The sequence below is a fragment of the Poecilia formosa genome, unplaced genomic scaffold, assembly GCF_000485575.1.
Source record: "Poecilia formosa unplaced genomic scaffold, Poecilia_formosa-5.1.2 Scaffold173, whole genome shotgun sequence".
Classification (NCBI taxonomy): domain Eukaryota; kingdom Metazoa; phylum Chordata; class Actinopteri; order Cyprinodontiformes; family Poeciliidae; genus Poecilia; species Poecilia formosa.
The window spans coordinates 1,151,469-1,171,731 of NW_006800112.1; the positions used below are offsets into that span (position 1 = coordinate 1,151,469).

General features: G+C 40.9%; 2 protein-coding genes across 4 annotated transcripts in view; one reads left to right on the plus strand and one right to left on the minus strand.

The window, feature by feature from the left end:
• Nucleotides 1-251: 251 nt before the first annotated feature.
• Nucleotides 252-4,602, minus strand: LOC107837775 (TATA-box-binding protein-like). Its single transcript, XM_016678084.1, has 8 exons — nt 4,523-4,602; nt 3,864-3,933; nt 2,997-3,105; nt 2,826-2,913; nt 2,615-2,706; nt 2,373-2,537; nt 1,640-1,731; nt 252-397 (listed from the first exon to the last, which is right to left on the minus strand). Exons 1-8 carry the CDS (start codon nt 4,580-4,582, stop codon nt 321-323), a joined length of 753 nt encoding a protein of 250 aa, XP_016533570.1. The 5' UTR covers nt 4,583-4,602; the 3' UTR covers nt 252-320.
• A 2,199-nt stretch (nt 4,603-6,801) lies between these two features.
• ankfn1a (ankyrin repeat and fibronectin type III domain containing 1a) overlaps nt 6,802-20,263 on the plus strand; it is an 81,496-nt gene continuing 68,034 nt past the window's right edge. Inside the window, exons 1-5 of one of the 3 annotated variants that reach the window (XM_016678080.1) lie at nt 6,802-6,979; nt 9,766-9,893; nt 9,969-10,208; nt 14,495-14,715; nt 19,854-20,110. In XM_016678080.1, the coding sequence (XP_016533566.1) occupies nt 6,977-6,979; nt 9,766-9,893; nt 9,969-10,208; nt 14,495-14,715; nt 19,854-20,110 (849 nt within the window). In that variant the 5' untranslated portion in view covers nt 6,802-6,976. The remainder of the gene's footprint in view (nt 6,980-9,765; nt 9,894-9,968; nt 10,209-14,494; nt 14,716-19,853; nt 20,111-20,263) is intronic. The other 2 variants (XM_016678079.1, XM_016678078.1) reach the window with 2 other exon arrangements.

The following is a 20,263-nucleotide window of genomic DNA, read 5'->3' on the forward strand; positions in this document are numbered from 1 at the left end:
TAAACGTGTGTACGGAAAGTCGCTTCTTGAGCTAAAACTCTCCGTATTTGAGTCTTTGTCCACGATTCTCATTATGGTTATTTAAAATGCTTTGAAACTCCATCAAACTGGCGGATCCACATCAGCTTCCACCAGAACTGAAACAGAACCTATGCTTACACTGAACCATGATGACATCTAGTGGTGCTTTGAGGAACAGCAATAACCAGTCTGACAAGTACAGCCCAAACTTTCTCTCTTAAACAATTTAATGAGACTTATTGCATTATTCAAAATTGTTTATATTTCACAGGCAGTTTAAAGTAGAGCACTTCTAGTTTTCACTTCTTCCTGAAGGGGCTCAGGATCAGGGAGATCTCTTCTGATGCTTTATGGAGCTCTTCAGTAGTTCGAGGTCCTGGAAATTAAAGCAGAACCTTGTAAGGCTCTCTGGGAATCCCCTGAAAATAAGCATTGCTGGTGATCTAGACCAACCAATAACTTTTAATACATCAAAAAAGAGATTTTCCAAAATGTGTCTCTCATGAGGCTCCAGGGTGCCATGAAATTGAGAGCAACAACTGAGGAACCCAGAAAAGAACTAGAAAAAGAGAAGTGGCGCGCAACAGTGAGAGAATGAGTAAAGAACATTTAAAATGTCCTCGGCCCTTTTTCAAAGTATTTCTGGGCCTATTTTAGGTTTTTGTGGAGTTTCCACAAGAAATAATTACAGGACCTGAGAGGTCGTTGTGAAACCACCAGAATCAGAAGAAAAATACAGTGAAACCTCCAGTTTTAGCCGTACATCCACTGGAATAGTAGAACTTCTAATACGATGCTACAAAACGTCCTAAAAGACTCAAAATATCACATGAAATGTTTTTTTTTCTCATAGACGGATCACTTGTAAAACCAACACTATTCTAGGAAATGTGCTATCAGAGAATTCAGGAGGGTTAAAGAAAACTTGAAACTTGTTTCTGCTGAACCAAACAGATCAATAAGAACACCAACTTCAACAGAACCCGATATTCTGCTTCAACAAACATGTTGAAGACTTAATTTGCATTTGGAAACAACAAAAATGCGACAATCCCTGGAATTTTCAAAACCTCAGGCTTATTTTACTTTCACTCTACAGGTGTGCTCAGTAATCTTCCGAACCTGTTCTGAAAAGTCAAATCAGTTGCTCCAGTTGCACAAAATTACCCTTGGCATCACTTTAACCATACAAAATTTCAGACTGCGTGCTGGACCAAACGAACCCTAACCACAACCTAAACTATACAGCCTATCTTCAATCCAAACAACCGGCTGTCTTCCTCCTCCCTTTTGTATGATGATGGGACTTTATGAGCTGAAGCACAATATTAATGACCCCTATAGACCAATGAAAGAACCAATTAAACCTATAAAATTGCTAATTTCCATAAGTTCCAGTCAAAGGTTAGATGCATGTTAACGAGAATCTCAATAATACCCACAAACATTATTTCAGAACTTCACAGAATTCGAATCGACTTTGAGGAACGAAGAGCTACGCTGCAGGGTTCATCCTTCACTCTTGATGGAATCGGTGATCCACATTTGTCACGGTGCTTCGCAATGTGTTTGCATAAGTAACTGGAATGTGATTGATACACAGTTGGATGGAACTTACCATTTAGGATTATACTGCCACTTGGAGAGACGGTGGCAGTGACTCCAGGAAGACCCCGGAAAAAGAGACTTGGGAAAAGCTCCGGGTGGTAGCTGTGAAGAGTCATCACGACACAAAACGAGAGACAAAGTGACTGCGTTGTCGAGCACAACTAGTGCAGTCACCAAACACTGATCAGGAAACAAAAAAAATGGATAAATCTTCCTTAAAATATGGTGATTTGATTGATTTAAGTGTCAGAGTCGTGGTTCAGGTAATGGTGAAAACAGTTGTCATTGTGCTACTTTTGCAAAGAATTTGAAAATTACATTTTTAAACGTTTCACATGGTCATTGCAGGACATTTGTTGAGAAATCTGTCTTTATTTGTTGGGAAATGAATGTGTATTCTTTCATCTAAGTCTACAGGTGCAACATGGTAGTCAAAACCAGGACTCATGGCTGAACATTATCCATTGTGGGATGGGACCATCTGTTACCCGCAAGTCTTAATCACCTTTGATATGTCGGACTTAGGAGAATTTTATGAACAAGTATGAATTTCAAAAATCTGTTCTCAAGAAAATATTTACAATGCATCCGAGTACTGCTTGACAACAAGGTCTCAAGGATTCAACAGCGATGCCGACATTTCAGTTCTTTGTTGGCCATATTGGACATTACAAGTCACTTACAGTCCCATCACCTGCGGGCGCAAACACTGTACGTTACTGCTCGTAAATAGTTGTCCTGACCTGCACTTTTTACTATATGCCTGTCGAACATCTGCTAAGTGAACTGGGAAGAATTTGCCACAGCTCACAATGTTCTTGATTTGAAAGTTCAGAAGGCGGACCGGGAAGTTGAGCTTTTGCACGATTCGGGCAAACTTCCTGGCTGCTCGGTGAGACTCGTCAGTGCTGCCCAGACGGACAAAGAGAAGGTCACTTTAGTGAGACCAGCACACAGAGTTGCAGGATCTGGAGTACACACTGACCTCGTGGCTCCTGCACAAACAAGTGTCCCGTTTCTAAACAGTCTTGCTGTCGATCTTGGCTTACGGATTCTTATGGTGATTGCTGGAAAAGTCTGAAATACAACAATAAACAGAAAAAAACAACAACAAAAAACAACAGGTAAGAGCAAACTCTACATGTATTGGCAGCAGTAGGAGCACTCTGGAAGTGTTGCATTTGAAGTTCATTCACCTTTGGGTTGTACTCACAGTTCCAAGTGTTTCTGACTATAAAGTCTAGGTCCAACTTACAGCCGAGCTTTGCTGTAGACAAGACGTTACTGCATAAAAAGATTGAAACGCAGCTTTCACGACAGGATGTTGCGATTGAGAATGCCAGAAAACTGAAAAGAGAGGACTCTACTTTATCTGTGGTTTAAATGTGAGGTCCATGGGTTTTTCTGGAACTGAAGGGGGAATAGAAAAGGTGCTGTTGCTTGGCAAGACATCCAAAGTCCTATTATTATGTTCAGCTGAAACAAACAAACAAAAAAATATATATAATGTTTTCAGAGGTCAGACAATCTGGCCTCGAAGCTTCAGAGAACCAGGGAGTCTTCAAATACTTCTTCAAATACTCCATCTGCATACTGTTAAATGTCCAAGAATAAAAACATTACTTTGAAGAAACTTGGATCATCTGAGTTATTACAAAATCTAATTTTCCATTGGAAATAATAATGTATTGTTAAACAGAATTAAATTGAGTGAATAAGCGACTTGTAGAGCCAACTTGAACAAATAACTCAGCAGTGGTTTGATGTTTGTCTTATCAGTCTCTCGCATCGTTGCGAAGGAATTTTTGAAGTTGATTATGTACAATCAGGTTTGAAAAGCTCTCTGAAGGACCCACCAAATCATTTTAATCATGGTGGAGGTCTGGTCTTTAACTGGACCATTGAAACGGCTCTTTTTTTCAGCTATTATGATGCAAATTTGCTCCTTTGTTTGGGAATTATTATATTAATGACCCAGCTTGCATAAAGCTTCAGTTTTTGGACAAATTACCTGATATTTTACTCAAGAACACTTTGGTAAATAGAGGAACTGCTATGCAGTCACACTTTTCCAATAGAAAATATTCTCAAAGAGTCGATGCGTAAGCACTTTCCTTTTGGGATTGACTGTTAATAAATTGATTGAACTGAATAGACTTTGTGTTGTTCTCAAACTGTAATTTTATGTCAAGTCACTTTAAGCCCTGGTAAGCACCAGACGTGTTAGTTCGTACCTGTGTTGTTCTGTTCCAAGCAGATCATGAGTTCTTTGATTACATCTTTAATCTCCTCTTGTTTTGTGTCCTGCAGCCCAAAAATTATGGAAGAAATCAGAAATCCCAAAGAGTTTTTGAGCAGCGCTGCAGCTGCGTCTGATTCTCCGAGTTTGGATTCAAAGACAAACATGCGTACGATGATGTAAATTCAGACCAAAGGTCCTTGGAGTGCATCGTCAATACTTCATTTTTTTAACAGATGGCATCAATTTATGTAACTCGACATAAAACCTTTCTGTAAACAGAAAGGTTTCACAGAAATTAAATGGAAAAAGAAACAATGGGACAACAACGCAGCAACATGTCTTCACTAAGGGTACACTCAGTAAACAACACAGATGGAACCTGTAGGATTTAACCATTAATTAATTAGTTAATTATACTATTAGTTAATGGTTTATTGTTGCATTGTTGTGATAACACGCTGAAGGTGGAGTGTCAGAAAGAGCAGGAGCTATTTAAAGATTTTAAAGCATCAAATTACAAACTCAAATGTCTTAAGTTTGTTACTTGTTTGTGCATGATGCCGTCTCTTTAATGCAACTTTAAACGTTAAGTCCACAGCACAGGTGTGTCGGCATCTAACTGGTGAACAGTACAACGATATTTGTACTTACAGTTAAGATATACTTTTCAAAAAAGTGCTCCAGGTTGTGCCAGTCCATGACGGAGTCCATTGTGGGAAATGTTTCATCAGTGTTGTGGGAAATGTTTCATCAGTGTCCACTCAGCTGCTGCTTGTTAGCAACTGACTAAGGTTCACATGTTTACCACTGTTTGGATTTAAGTATTTTCAGTCGAGAGAATTCTGTTGCTACGTTACTGAAATTATGAAAGATGCAACACAGACTAGCTCTTGATTGATTCATCGATGTAAATTTACAGAATAACCTCCTGTAATGTTTACTGTTAATACAAATTAATCAATTGTGTTCCCACCATTCTCTATAATTCCCTCATTTCTCTGTTTCTTATCAATAACTATTTGTTTTTATGGGTTTGCTTTTTTTTTTATTAAGTTGATCATTTCATTGTGTGCCTCTCTAGAGGCCAAATGTCTGTACTTGTGTTATGGTAGACTGTTTGAAAAGGGCTTTATTAATAATGTTTGATTGAATTCAGTAATGGAGCTCGTGAATTTCTAGGTTTTTATTAGCAGAGCTTCAGAGAGTCGTCAGTAAGGATGAAAAGTTTTCCCAGAGAAACAAACACAAGAGTGCTATTTCGATGTCTGAGCCACTTCTTTGCCACTTTTCCCAGTGACTTGGTACTCATGATTCATAGATCATCCAACAAATTGCTCCTGGAATATTGAACAGCGTTGCACTCGGTAGACATCTTGGCAAACCAAATTGTTAAACGAACTCCGACTTGATTTTTATCTCCTTTTGAAGTTTTCCTTACAACAGTTAACAGTCTCGTTGAAGGCACTTGATAAATGGTTGAATATTATTTCCCGTGAAGCTCTCTTGATACAAAACAAATGACAACGTGAAAAGTAACCCAGGTTTGATGTTTGATATCAAGCACAACTCAATATGAAATCAGCCGTACCGAACTTCTGAATGAAAACTTTTGTCCTTACATGCTGCTCTCTTGATTTGAGCGACTTTCGTAGTTTCTCAAAAACTCAACAAATTGAATTTCACTTTGTCCCTCTCACTGAAACGTAAATAAATAGTCACTTTATAACCTAAAGTCTCGCTTCTCTTGCACTTCTCACCGGTCACTGGGAACCGAGGTTTGTCAAAATTCTTTCTCAAATGTACTTTTTTGGAACTTTACTTTCTATTCTTAGTTCTGATTGGTTATTTTTCAAGATGAATTTATAAAATGTTTCATCCCCAGAACTATTCCTGGCCTCGTTCCTGTTTGTCTGTCCTATAAAGAACAGCATATGGGAAGTAATTGTGTCCGCTCGACATCCTGGACTAAAAGGGGGGAAAAAATGGTCTGAATCTCGCAGCTCGAACAACTTCTTTCATCATCTGAATCTGAACGAGGCCATGTCATCAGCCGACTATAAACACTGTTAACTGTTCTGACTGATCAGAGCCTCAGTGGCTTTCCTTTTGATCAGAAGAGTAATTGATTTTGAGCGAACCCATGTGTTCTCGCTCTTTTGCTGCAGAAAAGTTTAATTGTTGACATTAAAGCCACAGAAAGAGCATTTTTTTATGTACATATAATTTATGTTGGTGGTGCCAACTGCAGATAGTCTGAGGTCATAAACTGCCTCCTTCCTGTTTGCACTTATCCTCCAGATCTGATCATCAGCAGAGAACACATCATTCTGGCAAATCCCTCATCATTCTTCCCTTTTCTTGTACTTTTACTCTTCAAAGAACCAATTTTCTTTTTTTTATGAACATCATTCTCTTGCTTTCTGTCATTATCACTATCATTCTTTCTTCTTTCCCCCCCCCCCCCCTCTCCATTACATCCTAGATGTTCTGTTTGTCTAATCTGACAGTTCCGGCTTTTATTCCTCCTTCCTGTTTGTTTTCAACCCTCCTTTTCCATTCTGGTATGAAGAATCTTCAAACTTCAGTTGATTCAAAACTTTTAACTGTGTGTGGGTTTTTTTTAACCATGTCTAAAAGGATTTACATCTGAGATCAAACTTACAAAATCACACTACATCTCTTCCTGTCGATTTATCCTCCCTTTCCTCTATTTTTGTCCTCCCTTTTTTTGTCTTTTGATCCTTTCTTCCCTCTCTCCTCCCTCCTCCTTTTAACAGGGGAACAGAAGGAAACCTCAGGCCCTCCTTCCTCACGTCTGGCCGTCCAATGGGAGCAAGGTGGGAGGCAGATCGGCAGCGGGACTCACACCCTCCAGATGTGGGACTCGCTGCACTCAGTTAACCACAGTGAAACGTGAGCTCCCTCTGCTCCTCTCCAGCCCGGGCCGTCTGTATTTTTGGGATGTTTTAAACGGGCCGGGACAAAGACATGTTCCCAGGCCGGAGCCCGGCCTGAGCAGATGTTCCTGCTCTGTGGAGGACAAGGGAAGGAAGAAGGACGAGGCGGAGGAGAAGACCTTATTTCTGCAAAGAAAGGAAGGGATAGATGGTAAAGTTTGGTTTTGGTGCCTTGAAGCAGCTGTGGAGCTGGAGCTCGGTTGACAGTGGCAGCTGCATGCTTGTGGGTAAAACTCTGTCTTAGTTTCATGTTTGCTGTCAGAAACCCTAAGACTTGTTCTCTGATTGGTTTGTCGAGGAGCCGATTAATTCACCGTGGAATGAGCCACGTGTTGACGGTCATCTGTGTATTTACAACTTGAAAAGGTTAGAAATGCACATAGGACTCTGTTCAGGTTTCAGCAGCTCTCTCTTATAAAATGGGAAACGGCTTACACTTGTATACCGCTTTGGACCCGAGGACCACAAACCACGTATCGCTACAGTCTCTCATTCACCCATTCATTCACACTCACGGTGGCAAGCTTCTGGATAGTAGCCACAGCTGCCCTGGGGCACTTTGACAGAGGTGAGGCTGCCATGCCACCAACAGGCAAAGCGGGTGAAGTGTCTTGCCCAAGGGCACAACAACAGAGGAGGACAAAGATGGAATTGGACCAGCAACCAATTGATTGTTGGACAAACTCCAACTACTGTCGCCACCCTGTCAAATTACTTATTCCCACTTAGCTAAATACCGCATGCTCGCCATGGAGACAGTAAGAAGAGATGTTTAAAGACCGTCATAAACAAGTTTATTAGTAAATCCTGATTGTAACTCATAAACACATTTTAACGAGAAGTAACAAGTAACCTGCTATCTGATTTTCAGTTGCCAACAAGCTGCCCATAAAGTAGTGACGAGCTTTAGCTGTCAGTCTGTAGCTAATCTTCAAGGCCTTGTGTGACCTGTTTGTTTAAGTCTATCATTGAGCAGATTGGAATGGTGATATTTGCACGTAGTTTTGACCCAAGTGTGGGGTGACAGTGTTGTCAGGCGGAGTTACCAGCTGCAGGTCGACAGACTCGGTATACCTGGTAGGCACATTAGGCAGCATCAGCAGCACTGGACCGAGTTTGATAGAAGAATTTTAGCAAATATCTGAACCAACAGACTCACAAAGATACATGCCCACGCTGTCTAATTCCTGTCTCTGGGATGGCAGGCTGAGATGTCAGAATTGTACTTTGATTTCAGTACGGAAGTGTTGGGTCTTCCCAACTTTACCCGTATCCTATATAGTGATTTATAGACATGACAACTGTAGGGGTAACCCAATTGTCCCTGTCAGCATATGTTAGTGCTGCTTGATGTTAGGAGTGAAAAGGACATGGTGAGCCACCTGGCTGCATCTGTAGTCTCCATAGTCTCCATGGTGACCGCATGCTGCAATAGTCAAGGGATAGATTCAATAACTTCAATAACTACATACATTTAAAAAAAAAAAATTTATTCAGAGATGCATTCAAGTTCCAGGACAGCCACTGTACAGCCTCCATTGCCACACCTGTTTTATGTCTTGTTGTATGTTATTGTCTACCTGGTTGTTGGTTGGTGTTGTCTCGGTGATGGATGGGTGTGATTTCCCCTTTGTGAACAATAAAGTCTAAAGTCTAGGCGTACTACCTGACTACCTGCGGGACGCTGTGTTCAAGCATTCCGTCTTCGGTGCGTCTTCAGTCGATTATTGTCATGCAGCTTACCGCGTTACCCTAACCCACCGTCTGTTGTCTTGCATAAATCCAGAGGTTATCCTCGACACCAGCAAAGTGGGAATAAAAAGGCATCATAGCACAGTCAAAATTTAGTTTTCCTGGCTGATGAAGACGAGTGAACACCCACTCTTAAAACAAGAGATGAGACTAATTTGAACTGTTTTCAACGTCAAAGGTTTTATTTTATGAGCTTGTGGTGATCAGTCTAAGCAGTCCCTTACAATGCTGCTGTTGCTAGTTCCTAATTGCTAGTTGATGGCTGTTTTTTTTTTTTATAAGGATGGTGAGTCGCTGTGTAGCTCAGGTTTGTGGAAGCCATTATAAATTTAATTCATAAGTCTTAGAATGTATTTGCCCTCTCACAGATATCTGTTGGTTTCTTTTTGATTATATAAAACATTTAAGGTAAGAGTCAAATGAGTGTTTTAAGCTAAACATACATAACCCAAGTAAACACAAAAGTAAACACAGTTTTAAATGCTATAATGCGCGTTGACTCATTAATTACTTGTGATTTCCTGCAAAAGTTGACTTCACTAAGCCTCACCCAGATCTACCCAGATCTATAGCAGCAAGCATTTCCCTAAAACTTTGGGACTTTCTCTTTGTATTATGTAAATCACCTTGAAATGTGCTTTCCAAATAAACTTTGGTTTTCATTTTCATAAACCTCCTGAATAGCACCTGTCTGACAACATGAAGTAGGCTTCCATATCACCAAAACACAGACATTTCACGTTTACCAAAAACATCTGCATGGTTCCCAAGACTTTTGGTCAAATATTATGTGACCCAATGAGGAAAAACAATAAGATGTTATAGAAGGTGTGGATCCTTTTGCATCTGTCAAAAAAGCAACGCAGCTTTTCGGCTAAGAAAAAGACAGTAGAGAGTTTGAAGTCATATAGGTCTCTAATACGTTATGACTGGTGCTTCAAGTGTGAAGAAGCAATGAATGATGTTAAAAAAATAATATATATTTTAGTGGCTAACATTCTGCAGGAAACAGTCTCATTCTATCTGTATATTTGACAAATACTAATACAAACCTCAACATATTTGCCTTACCCCATTAAATATATGGAAACGGTCGGTGTGGAAATTCTATTGCTACTCAGTTTTTCTTTTAGATTTGTGGGAATCAAGTCTGTCATTTAGATCCTTTTTTTTTTTTTTTCACAGAAATGGCTGAAGATGTCTGTGGATTCTGAGAACTCCTGTGTTCTGCTGTCGTCCCGAGAATCCAGGACTTCCTGCATCTTCCAGGCTGCAGACGAGAGGGATGAAATCCCAGGAGTGGGAGAGGAGAGGTAAGAGCTGCGAACGGGGTGGAAGTCGGGAGTTAAAACGAGATCCCGTGATGGTCTGCCTCTGTCCTCCCGCAGCGTCCTGGAGATGCTGAGTTATTCCAAGTACTCGGACCTGGAGACATGGCTGTGCATGCCGTCCTCCCTGCTGCTGTCCAGGCCTCTGGACGGCACCCAGACCTCCTCTTCCTGCTCCACCCTGTCATCCTCGCACGCGTCCAACCACTCCTCCAACTCGCCGACTATGTCCTCGTCGTCATCGGCGGCCTCCATCTCCCAGCGCTCCATCTGCAGCGAGCCGGGAGAAACCCTGCTCAGGTAAATCATCACTTTTAAAGGTCAAAATGAGTGGATTTGATTTAGGACCTCAACTAAATGAGTCAGAAACCTGTAAGTGATTGAAATTCTGGTTTTATGTTTCAGATTGATGTTTTTTATACATTTTAATACATATTTTATTTAGTTTCTACAGTGATATGTTCTCAATTGGTTTCCTGTAGATCATACATCTTCCCAAATGACAAAATAAGATTAAATCTCTAATGTTTTATTGGAATAAACTTACATATATGATGGAATATATAGATTTTGAAAAATTTGAGAAAAATCCAAATATTTTGGAATCACTTGGCAGAATTTCATTTAGGTGATTTTTTATGCACATCTTCTCAAATTAAAACATTATCCTGTATTTTGCGAAAACACAAGCTGATTGTTTTTTTTTGTTTTTTTATATTAAAATAAACAAATCTCAGCTGTTTCTGCGGAACGTAATGGAATCTGTAGGGTTTGTGTGTATCTTAATTATGTAGAATATCATTGAAAAGTTTATTTATTGGAGTATTTCAATGAAATAAATACATTTCTTGTATTTCGTTAAAATACATGAAATGCAGCCAAAGACTACTCAGTTTTTCCGGAAATGAGAACATCGGCTCAGGTTTGGGCTGCAGGATAATATAAGGAAAACAATTTTGATTGCAATATTGTTATTATTATCATTATTATTAAATAATAAAATGCTGAGATGTGTTGTGATTATTACACATTTCTTTCTTGATGACTTTCATTTCAATGTCGACATGACTCCTGGTGTTTGCATCGAGACCAGAGAGAATTAGGCCAACCAGCCGTGTGGCCACACTGCCACCACCGGATCAAACTGAAATGCTGTTAGTTTTACTCTACATGTGACAAGACACACACCTTTCAGAAAGATCAGTTTAGTGTCTCATGAGTCCAGAGAACATTTTCCAAAAAGCATCGCGCTGACACGCTTCGACACATTTGAGACGGCGTTTTGGAGTTTTAGCCTTAGAACTTATGGATGCCATTTTGTTGATGTCTGATTGTTTGTTGAACCAAAGACATCAAACGTAACCTGGGCATGATGGGCCTGTAGGTGTTTGTCGAATTTATTCTGGCTTCTTTGCTAACATTGTGCATGAGTCGTCAATGCACTGCAGTATTCTTTGGGCAGTTCACGACCGTATGAGTATTTAAATCAATTAATCCTGTTCATGCAGAACTTGCGATGCGGATGCGAAAATGGCCCAAAGAGTCTTGATTTCTCTTCTGTTCTTGAATTTCTTTAGGTCGGGGCAAGCCGTGTTGCTCTTTCAGCCTACCTCATGTTGTCAGGAAGGCTCTGCTAAAGACGTTTCTCGATTCTACTGGCTTGGCAGTGATCAGAGTTTGGTGCGGCTTGTGAAAACAACCCTAAAAACGTGGTCAATCACAGTTAATTAGATATTTAATGTAGAAGGCTGTTACTTTTTCACACAGGGCGAGGTTGGACTGTCTTGGTTTCTTCCCCTAACAAATTAAATCAACATTTGAAAACTGGTTTTTGTATTCATCTACAGTTATGTGCGTACATGCCTGAGTGGTCTCGCTATGAAAGGGCTTTATGTCGTTTTCTTCTGGCCTGTTGTTGACTTTAACATGGCCTGGGGAGTGAAGTATCTTCACTTTGGGAACGTTAGTTTTCTTGCGGATCTGCTGTTTCCCAGCGTAGTGACTAATTCCTGACCAGAATAAATCCTCAGATCGAACAATTATGCAGCTCTGCAGGAGACTGATGTCAGGGAATTAAACCGAAACCTGCTGAAAACCAGATGGATGACTAATAAGTTCTGCATAAAGACGGAACTCGGTTGGGAGCAACTGTCCGAGTCGAAACAGTTTCCCAGCAAATAAACACATAATGAAACAAACAGCTTTGGGAATCTTTAGCTCCCAGCAGAACTTTTTTTGCCTGCTCTTCCATCTCATTTTAATAATAGGGAAAGTTTACTTTTGTTCATAATCTAAAATACTAATCTGCTCTCGGTTACATAATTCCCCTTAATTACATTGGTCAGTCCAATGTCAGTCAGTCCAATGCCCCTCGGCCCCCCGCCTGCCCCCTCCTCTTCCTTGTTCCACGCTGGAAAATGTTAGAAACGATTAAAAACAAAAAAAGACTGTTTTCTAGTTTCATGTCATCATATGAAATATAGCTGGAACCGTGAGCTGAGAGGAACGTTCCTCTGGCAGAACCTCGGCCCAATCCCCAGCAGAGATAACGGGTTCTGATAATGGCGTTGCAGTCGTGCCAGAACAAAGCCGGGCTGTAGACGGCGCTCCTCCCTCCTCCTGCCAGCCAGCGGGAACATTGTTCCTCAGCACTCTGCGCTCATAAAGAACCCGTCTGGCTCCATGGTGATGGCCGTCGCAAGCGGCAGAGATAAGCTGCGCGGCGGCAGGGTGCCCGAGGGGAAAACACCGGTGTTTATAGATGTAGAGGAAATGGAATATGAGGAAGTTTGGTCATTAGCCACATGCTGAAGTTGAGCTGGAGGAGTTCTGCAGACAGATCTGACACACGAGTCTGGAATGTGCTTTAAATGGTCCACAGGCAGAGAGATTATTATTTTGTGTTATTTTGCTGGAAGTTACTCACTCTGATCGTCTTCATTCAAGCTGCAGTGGAGCTGAATGCTTTCAAGCATGAGTGGCATATTTAAGATTAGAGGTCAGATTATTTTTCACTTGAGGCTATGCTGGTTTGCGCAGGCTTTTCTCCCAATAAATCATCATCAATAAAGCAGGCTTTTACTTTTTATTTTTTACTTTAATTTTTTTTTGCATTTATTCGGGTTATTTCCTTCTGAAAGTAAATCAGTTCGCCCTAACTTGCACTTCACAGTTGCAAAGCTTTTCAGTTACAATATCTTTCTGCCAAAAAACAATATCTCCTTATGTTCGTTTTGGATCATTTAGGGCAAAACTGTAAATGGCAAAAATGTTTTAAAGTATGCAATTTGTATACTTGTACTTAATAATTTGACAAGATGTAACTGCTGCTTTGGATTTGTGAAAGACTAGAAGAAGAAAAAAATCTACAAGTACAATACTCCAAGAGGAATTTTTTTTGTTTTGCTTCAAAAAAAAAAATATATATATTTTTTTTTTCCTACCTTTTTTTATGCCTTAAGAAAATAAAAAAAAAATGGAAAAAAATCCTGACACAAAGGATCATAATTCATGCATGAAAGGGTTAATAGTGACAAGCCTGTAGAAACTAAACAAATCTGAAGAGATGCCAATACGTTTTTATCGCACTGCATCGACATTCAACTTTCCGTTCATTAGAGCCTCGGCACATAAACTCTGATATCTGAAGCACTTGATTCTCGATTTCCTTGATTAACACACACACACACACACACACACACACAGGCAATGAGGTAAGGTAACACCACTGCTTGGCACTGAATACCTGAGAGCAGCAGCGTTTCTTCAGTCCTCTGTTAGTTCTGCTTTATTAGGGATCCATACAAAACCTTTCCTCAACCGCAAAAGTTTGATTTGTGTCTCAGGCAACACTCAGCGTTCCCCAGCTGGTTGCGACTGCTCTAGTGGAGGACGTATATGTACGCGTCGCTGATGGACTCGGTCAGAGATGCTCAGTTGGACTGAGCTGCTGGATTTTATACTCAGGAGGAAAAATAAAAGGAGGCAGCGGGTGAGGGGATCATGGAGGAGTCGCAGCTACGTCGTTTCGGAGGACAGGTGAAAGCTGAAAATCTTGTTTAAAACGGGGATTTGTTGTCCTGAAAAAGTTTGATAAAAAGTTAAAGTGACTCACAAGGATTACGGGTTGATCTTTGCGCAATTTTAACATTTCTACACCATCTCTGAATACCTGAAAAGCAACTGCTGACCTGTTCTTCCTACAATCGTCTTAAACGCTTGAGAGATCTTCACAGGGCTCAGGTTAGGCTATCACCTTCTTTCTCAATATGCATCTGGAATGTGCTTCTCCACTGGACATCAGTGGTAAAAGATTTGGTCTTGCGCTAAAATCCCCCATTGGACTTCTTGCAGTAATTCTGCCATCCCAGAATTGGACGTTAGCTTTGCCAAGAGCAACCCCTTTCCATGAGACTCATAGCTTCAGAAAGCCTGGCTGTGTGGAACTGGTTTGCCCAAGAGACTCAAAGTAGACATCAACAGCAGTCAATTAGCATTTTAGAAGTTATACCACAATGTTAACTCCTAGTTAGGTTAGTTTAGCTGGTTCTAGCCTCTAAAGGTGAGTATTTTTCTCTTCTCTGCAGGGCCTTGGACAGAGAATCGACTTTTCTCACACCTGCCTTGGGAAAGGAGGCGACGTTCCTGTCTACGCCTCTCCTGCCCATCCTTTCCTCTACGCCTGCTGCCGCCTCAGAGTCCGGCTCGCGGTCGGCAACGGGAGACTCCACCTCCTGCAGCGGCGTCAGCGTCAGGAAGCGACGGCGGCTTGCCGCCAGCCCCGGAGGACTCCACTGGAACTCTGAAGGTCAGAACCAATGGCAGAGCTCTCATCATGTTGTAGAGAGTCAGAGCATTGGCGAATGTCAACAGAAAGGACACCGTCGATCACGGATCTGGACTAGGAACACTTCTTTTTCCTTTTACTTGGCCATTTGAACTTTGTCTTTTACTCACAAACTTCACCTATCTTTGCTTTTAATCACATTTTTTATGTGAGAAAAATTAAAAGGTCTTCAAAGTTTAGCAGATTTTGTGTTTCAAATTCAAATATCTGCATGAAAGGAATTCATACAGATCAGCCATTGCAGAAACTGAGTTTACTATGGTCAAATAAATAGAATCGGAAGGACGAATAAACCAGTTTTACAAAATAAAAAGAGAATAGAAAAATATTAATGTTAAAAACAAGACATCCAAAAGAAGAAACTTAAAAAAAAAACTCTTCCCAGTGAAATGCAGAATCATCTCATTTTATCTTGACATCCAGCTCCGTCACTAGGATGAAAATAGTTTTGACAAAAAAAAATTTAATTGGACACAGGGTGACAACAGGTTGGTTGTCACCCACCTACCACCTACCCACTGTTAATAATTGTCTTATATATCCATACTCCATCAGAAGGTCTGGGAGTCTTCGTCGTTTGTTGAAAGAGAGAAGCAGAGGCGAGGTGTTGATACGATGCAAAAGACGGTTCAGGTTTTGTTGCTGGGGTCACTGGGGCTGTTTACTCTGAGCGGCGCTTCACATCCTGTGGGAGTTACTCCGTTCTTTAGCTCCACCCTATTGGAGAATGATAACGAGCTTCCTGGGGAGCAGATTAGAGCAGCTGTCCTCGTTTCAGCTGAACGTCTTCCAGGTGTTTCTCTGACTTCAGATTCCGTCTGAAGTCAGACGGACTGGGTGTAAATTGGCCAATTTACACCCAGACATTTCCTGCAGACTCATTGTCTGCAGGAAATGTCATGCCATTTAAGGGCTTTCACTGTTTTGTTTTTATAGTTCTTGTTAATGATACATTTTCAGCAGAGTTAAAGGTCAGAGCTCTGGGAAAGCCCATCCAGAAGCACACCCAACTGTGTCCAAGTTTCAGTGCACCAGTACCACTAGCAGTAAAACAGCCAATGGTAGCACCATATTGATTGTGGAGTGGGGGATTAGCTTTTTTTTTTTTTTAGCGCTCCCAAGTTTTCAGTTTTCACCATCAACAAATGCATAATGTCAACAATTCCTGTCATGATTGAACAGAATCGCCAAACTGATGAGTAAAGCCTCTCTGAGAGACCAAACTCAAGTTAGACTTTACGTTGGAGAGCACAGAGGCTACAGCTAGAAGCAGAAAGTACCAGGAGCTCTTTAATGTTTCCAGAAGAGACACAACTCTCCCTCTAATACTGGCAAAGTTCATTGCCAGACACAAATTATAAAGCATCTTTCTTTGTAAAAACAGTTCTAAAGGCTGCAGAGCAGTCCCTAAAACAGAGCCAGTGTTCCTAAGTTGTTTGGTTTTTTTTTAAGCTAAGATCTTCAACTTCTGGCTGTAAACACTGAAAGAGCCTTAGATTTTCCCAGCGATACGGTCAAATCTATTGATCCTGTATTCCCTAATGTACCTTACCTTTCGTGTATGATGCAAAGAAGATTAGTTTCTGTTTTTTCAGTCTTATTTCCTCCAGTGGTCACTCGGTCTGACGTGCTCCCTGATTAAAATAGTTTGGGATGGTTGGCTAACTTCTGACCACCAGATGGTGCTGTGTCTCTATCGTTCTATTCAAAAAGTGGACACGGGAAACTTGGGTTTAGTTATTAAGGATGGCTCAAGAGATCTTTGATAGAGTTAGCTTTGGGATCTCGGATATTTTCTGCTGCCAAATTACTCAGAGCCGAGATAAACTCAGACTCTGCAAGACAGACTGAACCAACATTACATCTCTGCTCTTTGTGCAGGCTCTTAATCTCCGCTGAAATTTAATAAAGCGACTCTGCAGGTTTTCCAGTGAGATTAGGAGATTTTTTTTATTTTTTGTTTTAGTCTCAGGAGTTTGCCTACCATGGTTACACAGAGTGAATGCAAACAATATAACAGTAGACCTGAGGCTTTCAGCAGGAATGAAGTGGAGATGGAGCGTTCCTCAGAAAAGAAACCTGTCACACAGCAAGGTAAAATCAGTCACCAGATGGAACAAACATATTTATCTTTAGAGTTTGTAGTTTAAATTTATTAAAAAGATAATTAAAAAATGGCGGGCTCTGAAGCGGATTGATTTTTGGCGTTTTCAAATTCCGTACAAATCAGAACAACAATCAGGAGTTTTACTCAAACATTTAACTTTTTTTTTTTTTTAACTGTGATTCTGCCAGATGGGTTGGTGTTTCTAAAGCTATTACTTCTCTCTTCAGCCTGTAACAAGCGGTGCATGTTTTTAACCGATGCGTTAAACACTCCTGATGTGTTTCAGTGATGCGTTCGGTGGCAGATTTCCTCCTCATCAAACATTCATAGCTCTGGCTCTGCTGTATTACGAGCAGCAGCTGTGCGTCTCCTTGCCGGGTTCAGCGGGAGCAGCATCACACACATGTTCAGAATCCTCGTGTTGCATCAGACCAAAGCATCATGGGAGGTGGTTTGCTATTGATGGTCAGATACTCCAAACTTTTTTACTACTAAAATATAAGTACTGGAAGGTTTCATTCAAAAAGATTTTTGTCTTTGTAGAAAAAAAAAGAAGTTGTTTTTGGTGAGGTTTGGTGCTTCGATCCACACAGTTCAGCGCTTAACAGAGCTCTCTGGCGCCACCCGGTGATTGTTGACTGCCAACGCTTAGAGACAGGATTTTTTCATTTGGGGGTTCTAAGGTTTACAGAAGACCATATAGCAGTGCATCTCAACAAATTAAAATATAATTGAAGTTCATCAACTTTTTTAACTGAATAGGGTATAAACTCACTACATACTATAAAAGGAAGATTACTCATGGACTGTGTTCAAACCCTTATGTCTGAAATTCAATTTCTTTGAAGATTAGAGATCTTGAACAGCCCACAAAGAAAAAATTGTACAAAAAAAGTGGGATTATTGAGAAGTATGTTCAATACCTGCATGATGTTGATCATTTTCAAAATGTCATTTCAATATGGGAAAATTGACTGATCGTAACCAGTCTCATCCTAGGATAACAGAAGAAGTTGCTCCTGGAAGACATTTCGATCCCGTGTTTTATTCCTGACTGTATTGTTTGGTTGATTCGGAAGGAAGTCTGCTCACTCTAAGCAGAAACAAGTTCACAAACGTAATGGATCAGAATTATTCAGTGTTGGCACCATGCGGGATTCACAGTACCTCTCAGCTTTCCTATCTGCAAATACCCCCTAAATAGTCAGGAGGACCTAACCAGGTTGCTAGTAATTCCTGTACTTCCTGCAAAATTCCTCTCTATCTTTGTTGTCCTTCGCTTCCAAAAGTCATCGCTTCACTCACCCCATGCAGTGGTCTCACCAATGCGTCAGGTTTTGCAGTGGTGCCGCTACTGTAGCGCCCTCATCTGGACCCTCTTGGATGTTGGAAAACTTTCAGCCTCTCTGGTCTCAGAACTTCTCCTGGCGACATCTTGCTAACAGAACTTTGGAAAGTAAGGTCATGGTTTCCTCGGCAGTAATAAAGATGTTGTAATAAAGTGGTGGTATAGAAAGACCTGAACTAATCGGATAAGCTCTGGATTTACCGCTCCACGTCTGTCGTATCCCTCATGGGTTAAGGATCCTGAAATGACCTTATTCTGCTAGGCTCTGCTGTAGAGATGAGGAGAGGATCTCTGACATCCAGGAAAAGCTCGGAGGAAAGCTGCTGTTTCTCTGAATTGACAGGAGTCATTTATGGAGGTTCTGATCCGGATGCCTCCTTTAACAGGTCCTTTTACATCCTGCAACAATCTGGGGGTTTTCTAGAGAGGAGATACTGAAAAGGTTTTATTGCATTTCATCTGATTATTGGAGCTGATGAAATCTACAAGAACATCAACTTGAGACTATGGCTCAGCTTCGTATTAATTAGATATTAAATGTTTTTCAAGACAATTAAGGCAATTGTAGAGTCACTTAATCCTTTTTTAATATAAATCCACTTTAATCATTGTTGTGTTGCATATCTCCACCTCTTAATCTACAGATTTAGATTTGGCCTTTTCTTGCAACACAGAGTATTTCTTGAATTTTGCATCTTCTCACACACAGCACCAGTAATAACAATGTATTTCTTATTCTCCCTCAGATTAATGGCAAAAGAGAGAGACATTTTCCACGTCACATTTAGTAGACCTGTGAGAAACCGACTGTCTGAAACACCATTTTATTAAATGCAGAGTCAAGTCGATGTGACTTCCCCCGGCGCCTTTCAGCAACAAGGAAGTTCAAAGTGTTCATATTTTGTTGCATTTCCCTCAAAGCGAACGAGTTTGTGTTCTCAAATTTGAATTTGAGCTGGATCGGTTCCATCCAGCACAAACAGAGAGCTTCCTTTTGTTTAGCCTCTTACTGTCCTCATGCAGCTTTAATGCAGCAGCATCAGGTTAGTCAGCTGCGCGCGTGTGCTCACATGCACGCATGCATGAGTTGAAACATAAAACCTCCTGAAGCAGGACGACGAGCTGCAGCTCCCGACCCACTCGGACCTCCTCGCCTCATTTTTTAAAAAACTCTACCGACATTTCTTCTGCGTTGTGTTTTGATGGCAGTACCGATTGACAATAAAGCAGATCTTGAATCTTAAATCTTAATTTGTCACTGTTCCTTAGGTGCATTTTTCTCATTTCCAGCTATAAAAAACGTTTTGAGTTTTATCTGACAGCTAAATCCACCAGCTGAACTTGTCTTACCGTAACATTCTGAAAGATAAAAATAGATTTTTCTTTATTTGAAGATAATTTAATCTATGTGTTATGAATAAATATGCAACATGAACTGCCTATTTATGTCATTATTACAGTGAGTTACTTTATAACATGTTCATTTGAGCAGTCTACCTGCTCTGAACACTAAAATGATCTCTCAGTTTATAATTTCAACGTATTACTCTAATGAAATACAAAAACACTCTTTGTATGTGTGTGTGTGTGTGTGTGGTTGTGGTGTAAAGTAACCACCAGTCGTCTCTGGTTTCTATTATCCAGGTTCTGTGCAGCGCGACTTCTGGTCACCTGATCCTCCTTCTGGATCGGCAGCAGGTGGAGCCAGAGGAGCCGGGCCGAGTGGGAGGAGCCTCCTGCTGGGTCAGACGGACAGGGTGACACCTGTGTGGACGGCAGGTGAGCGGGTAGCTCTGAGGAAGACCTTCTCGGCCGATGATCAGCTGCTGAGGCCGGCGGGCGGAGAACTGAAGCTGCTGAACCGCTTGGAGAGAGGCCGAAAGAAGCTGCGCAGCATCCATGTGAGTCTCCGCTCTTATAGGTTTTGATCTCATTCTGGAAATATTCATCAGGGCTTCTACGTTTTTTTTTTTAGCAGTTTCTTCTGATTTTTCTGACTAACCTTCTGGGATTTCTCTGGATCGGGAGCGATTGGATCCACAGACGGAGCGGTG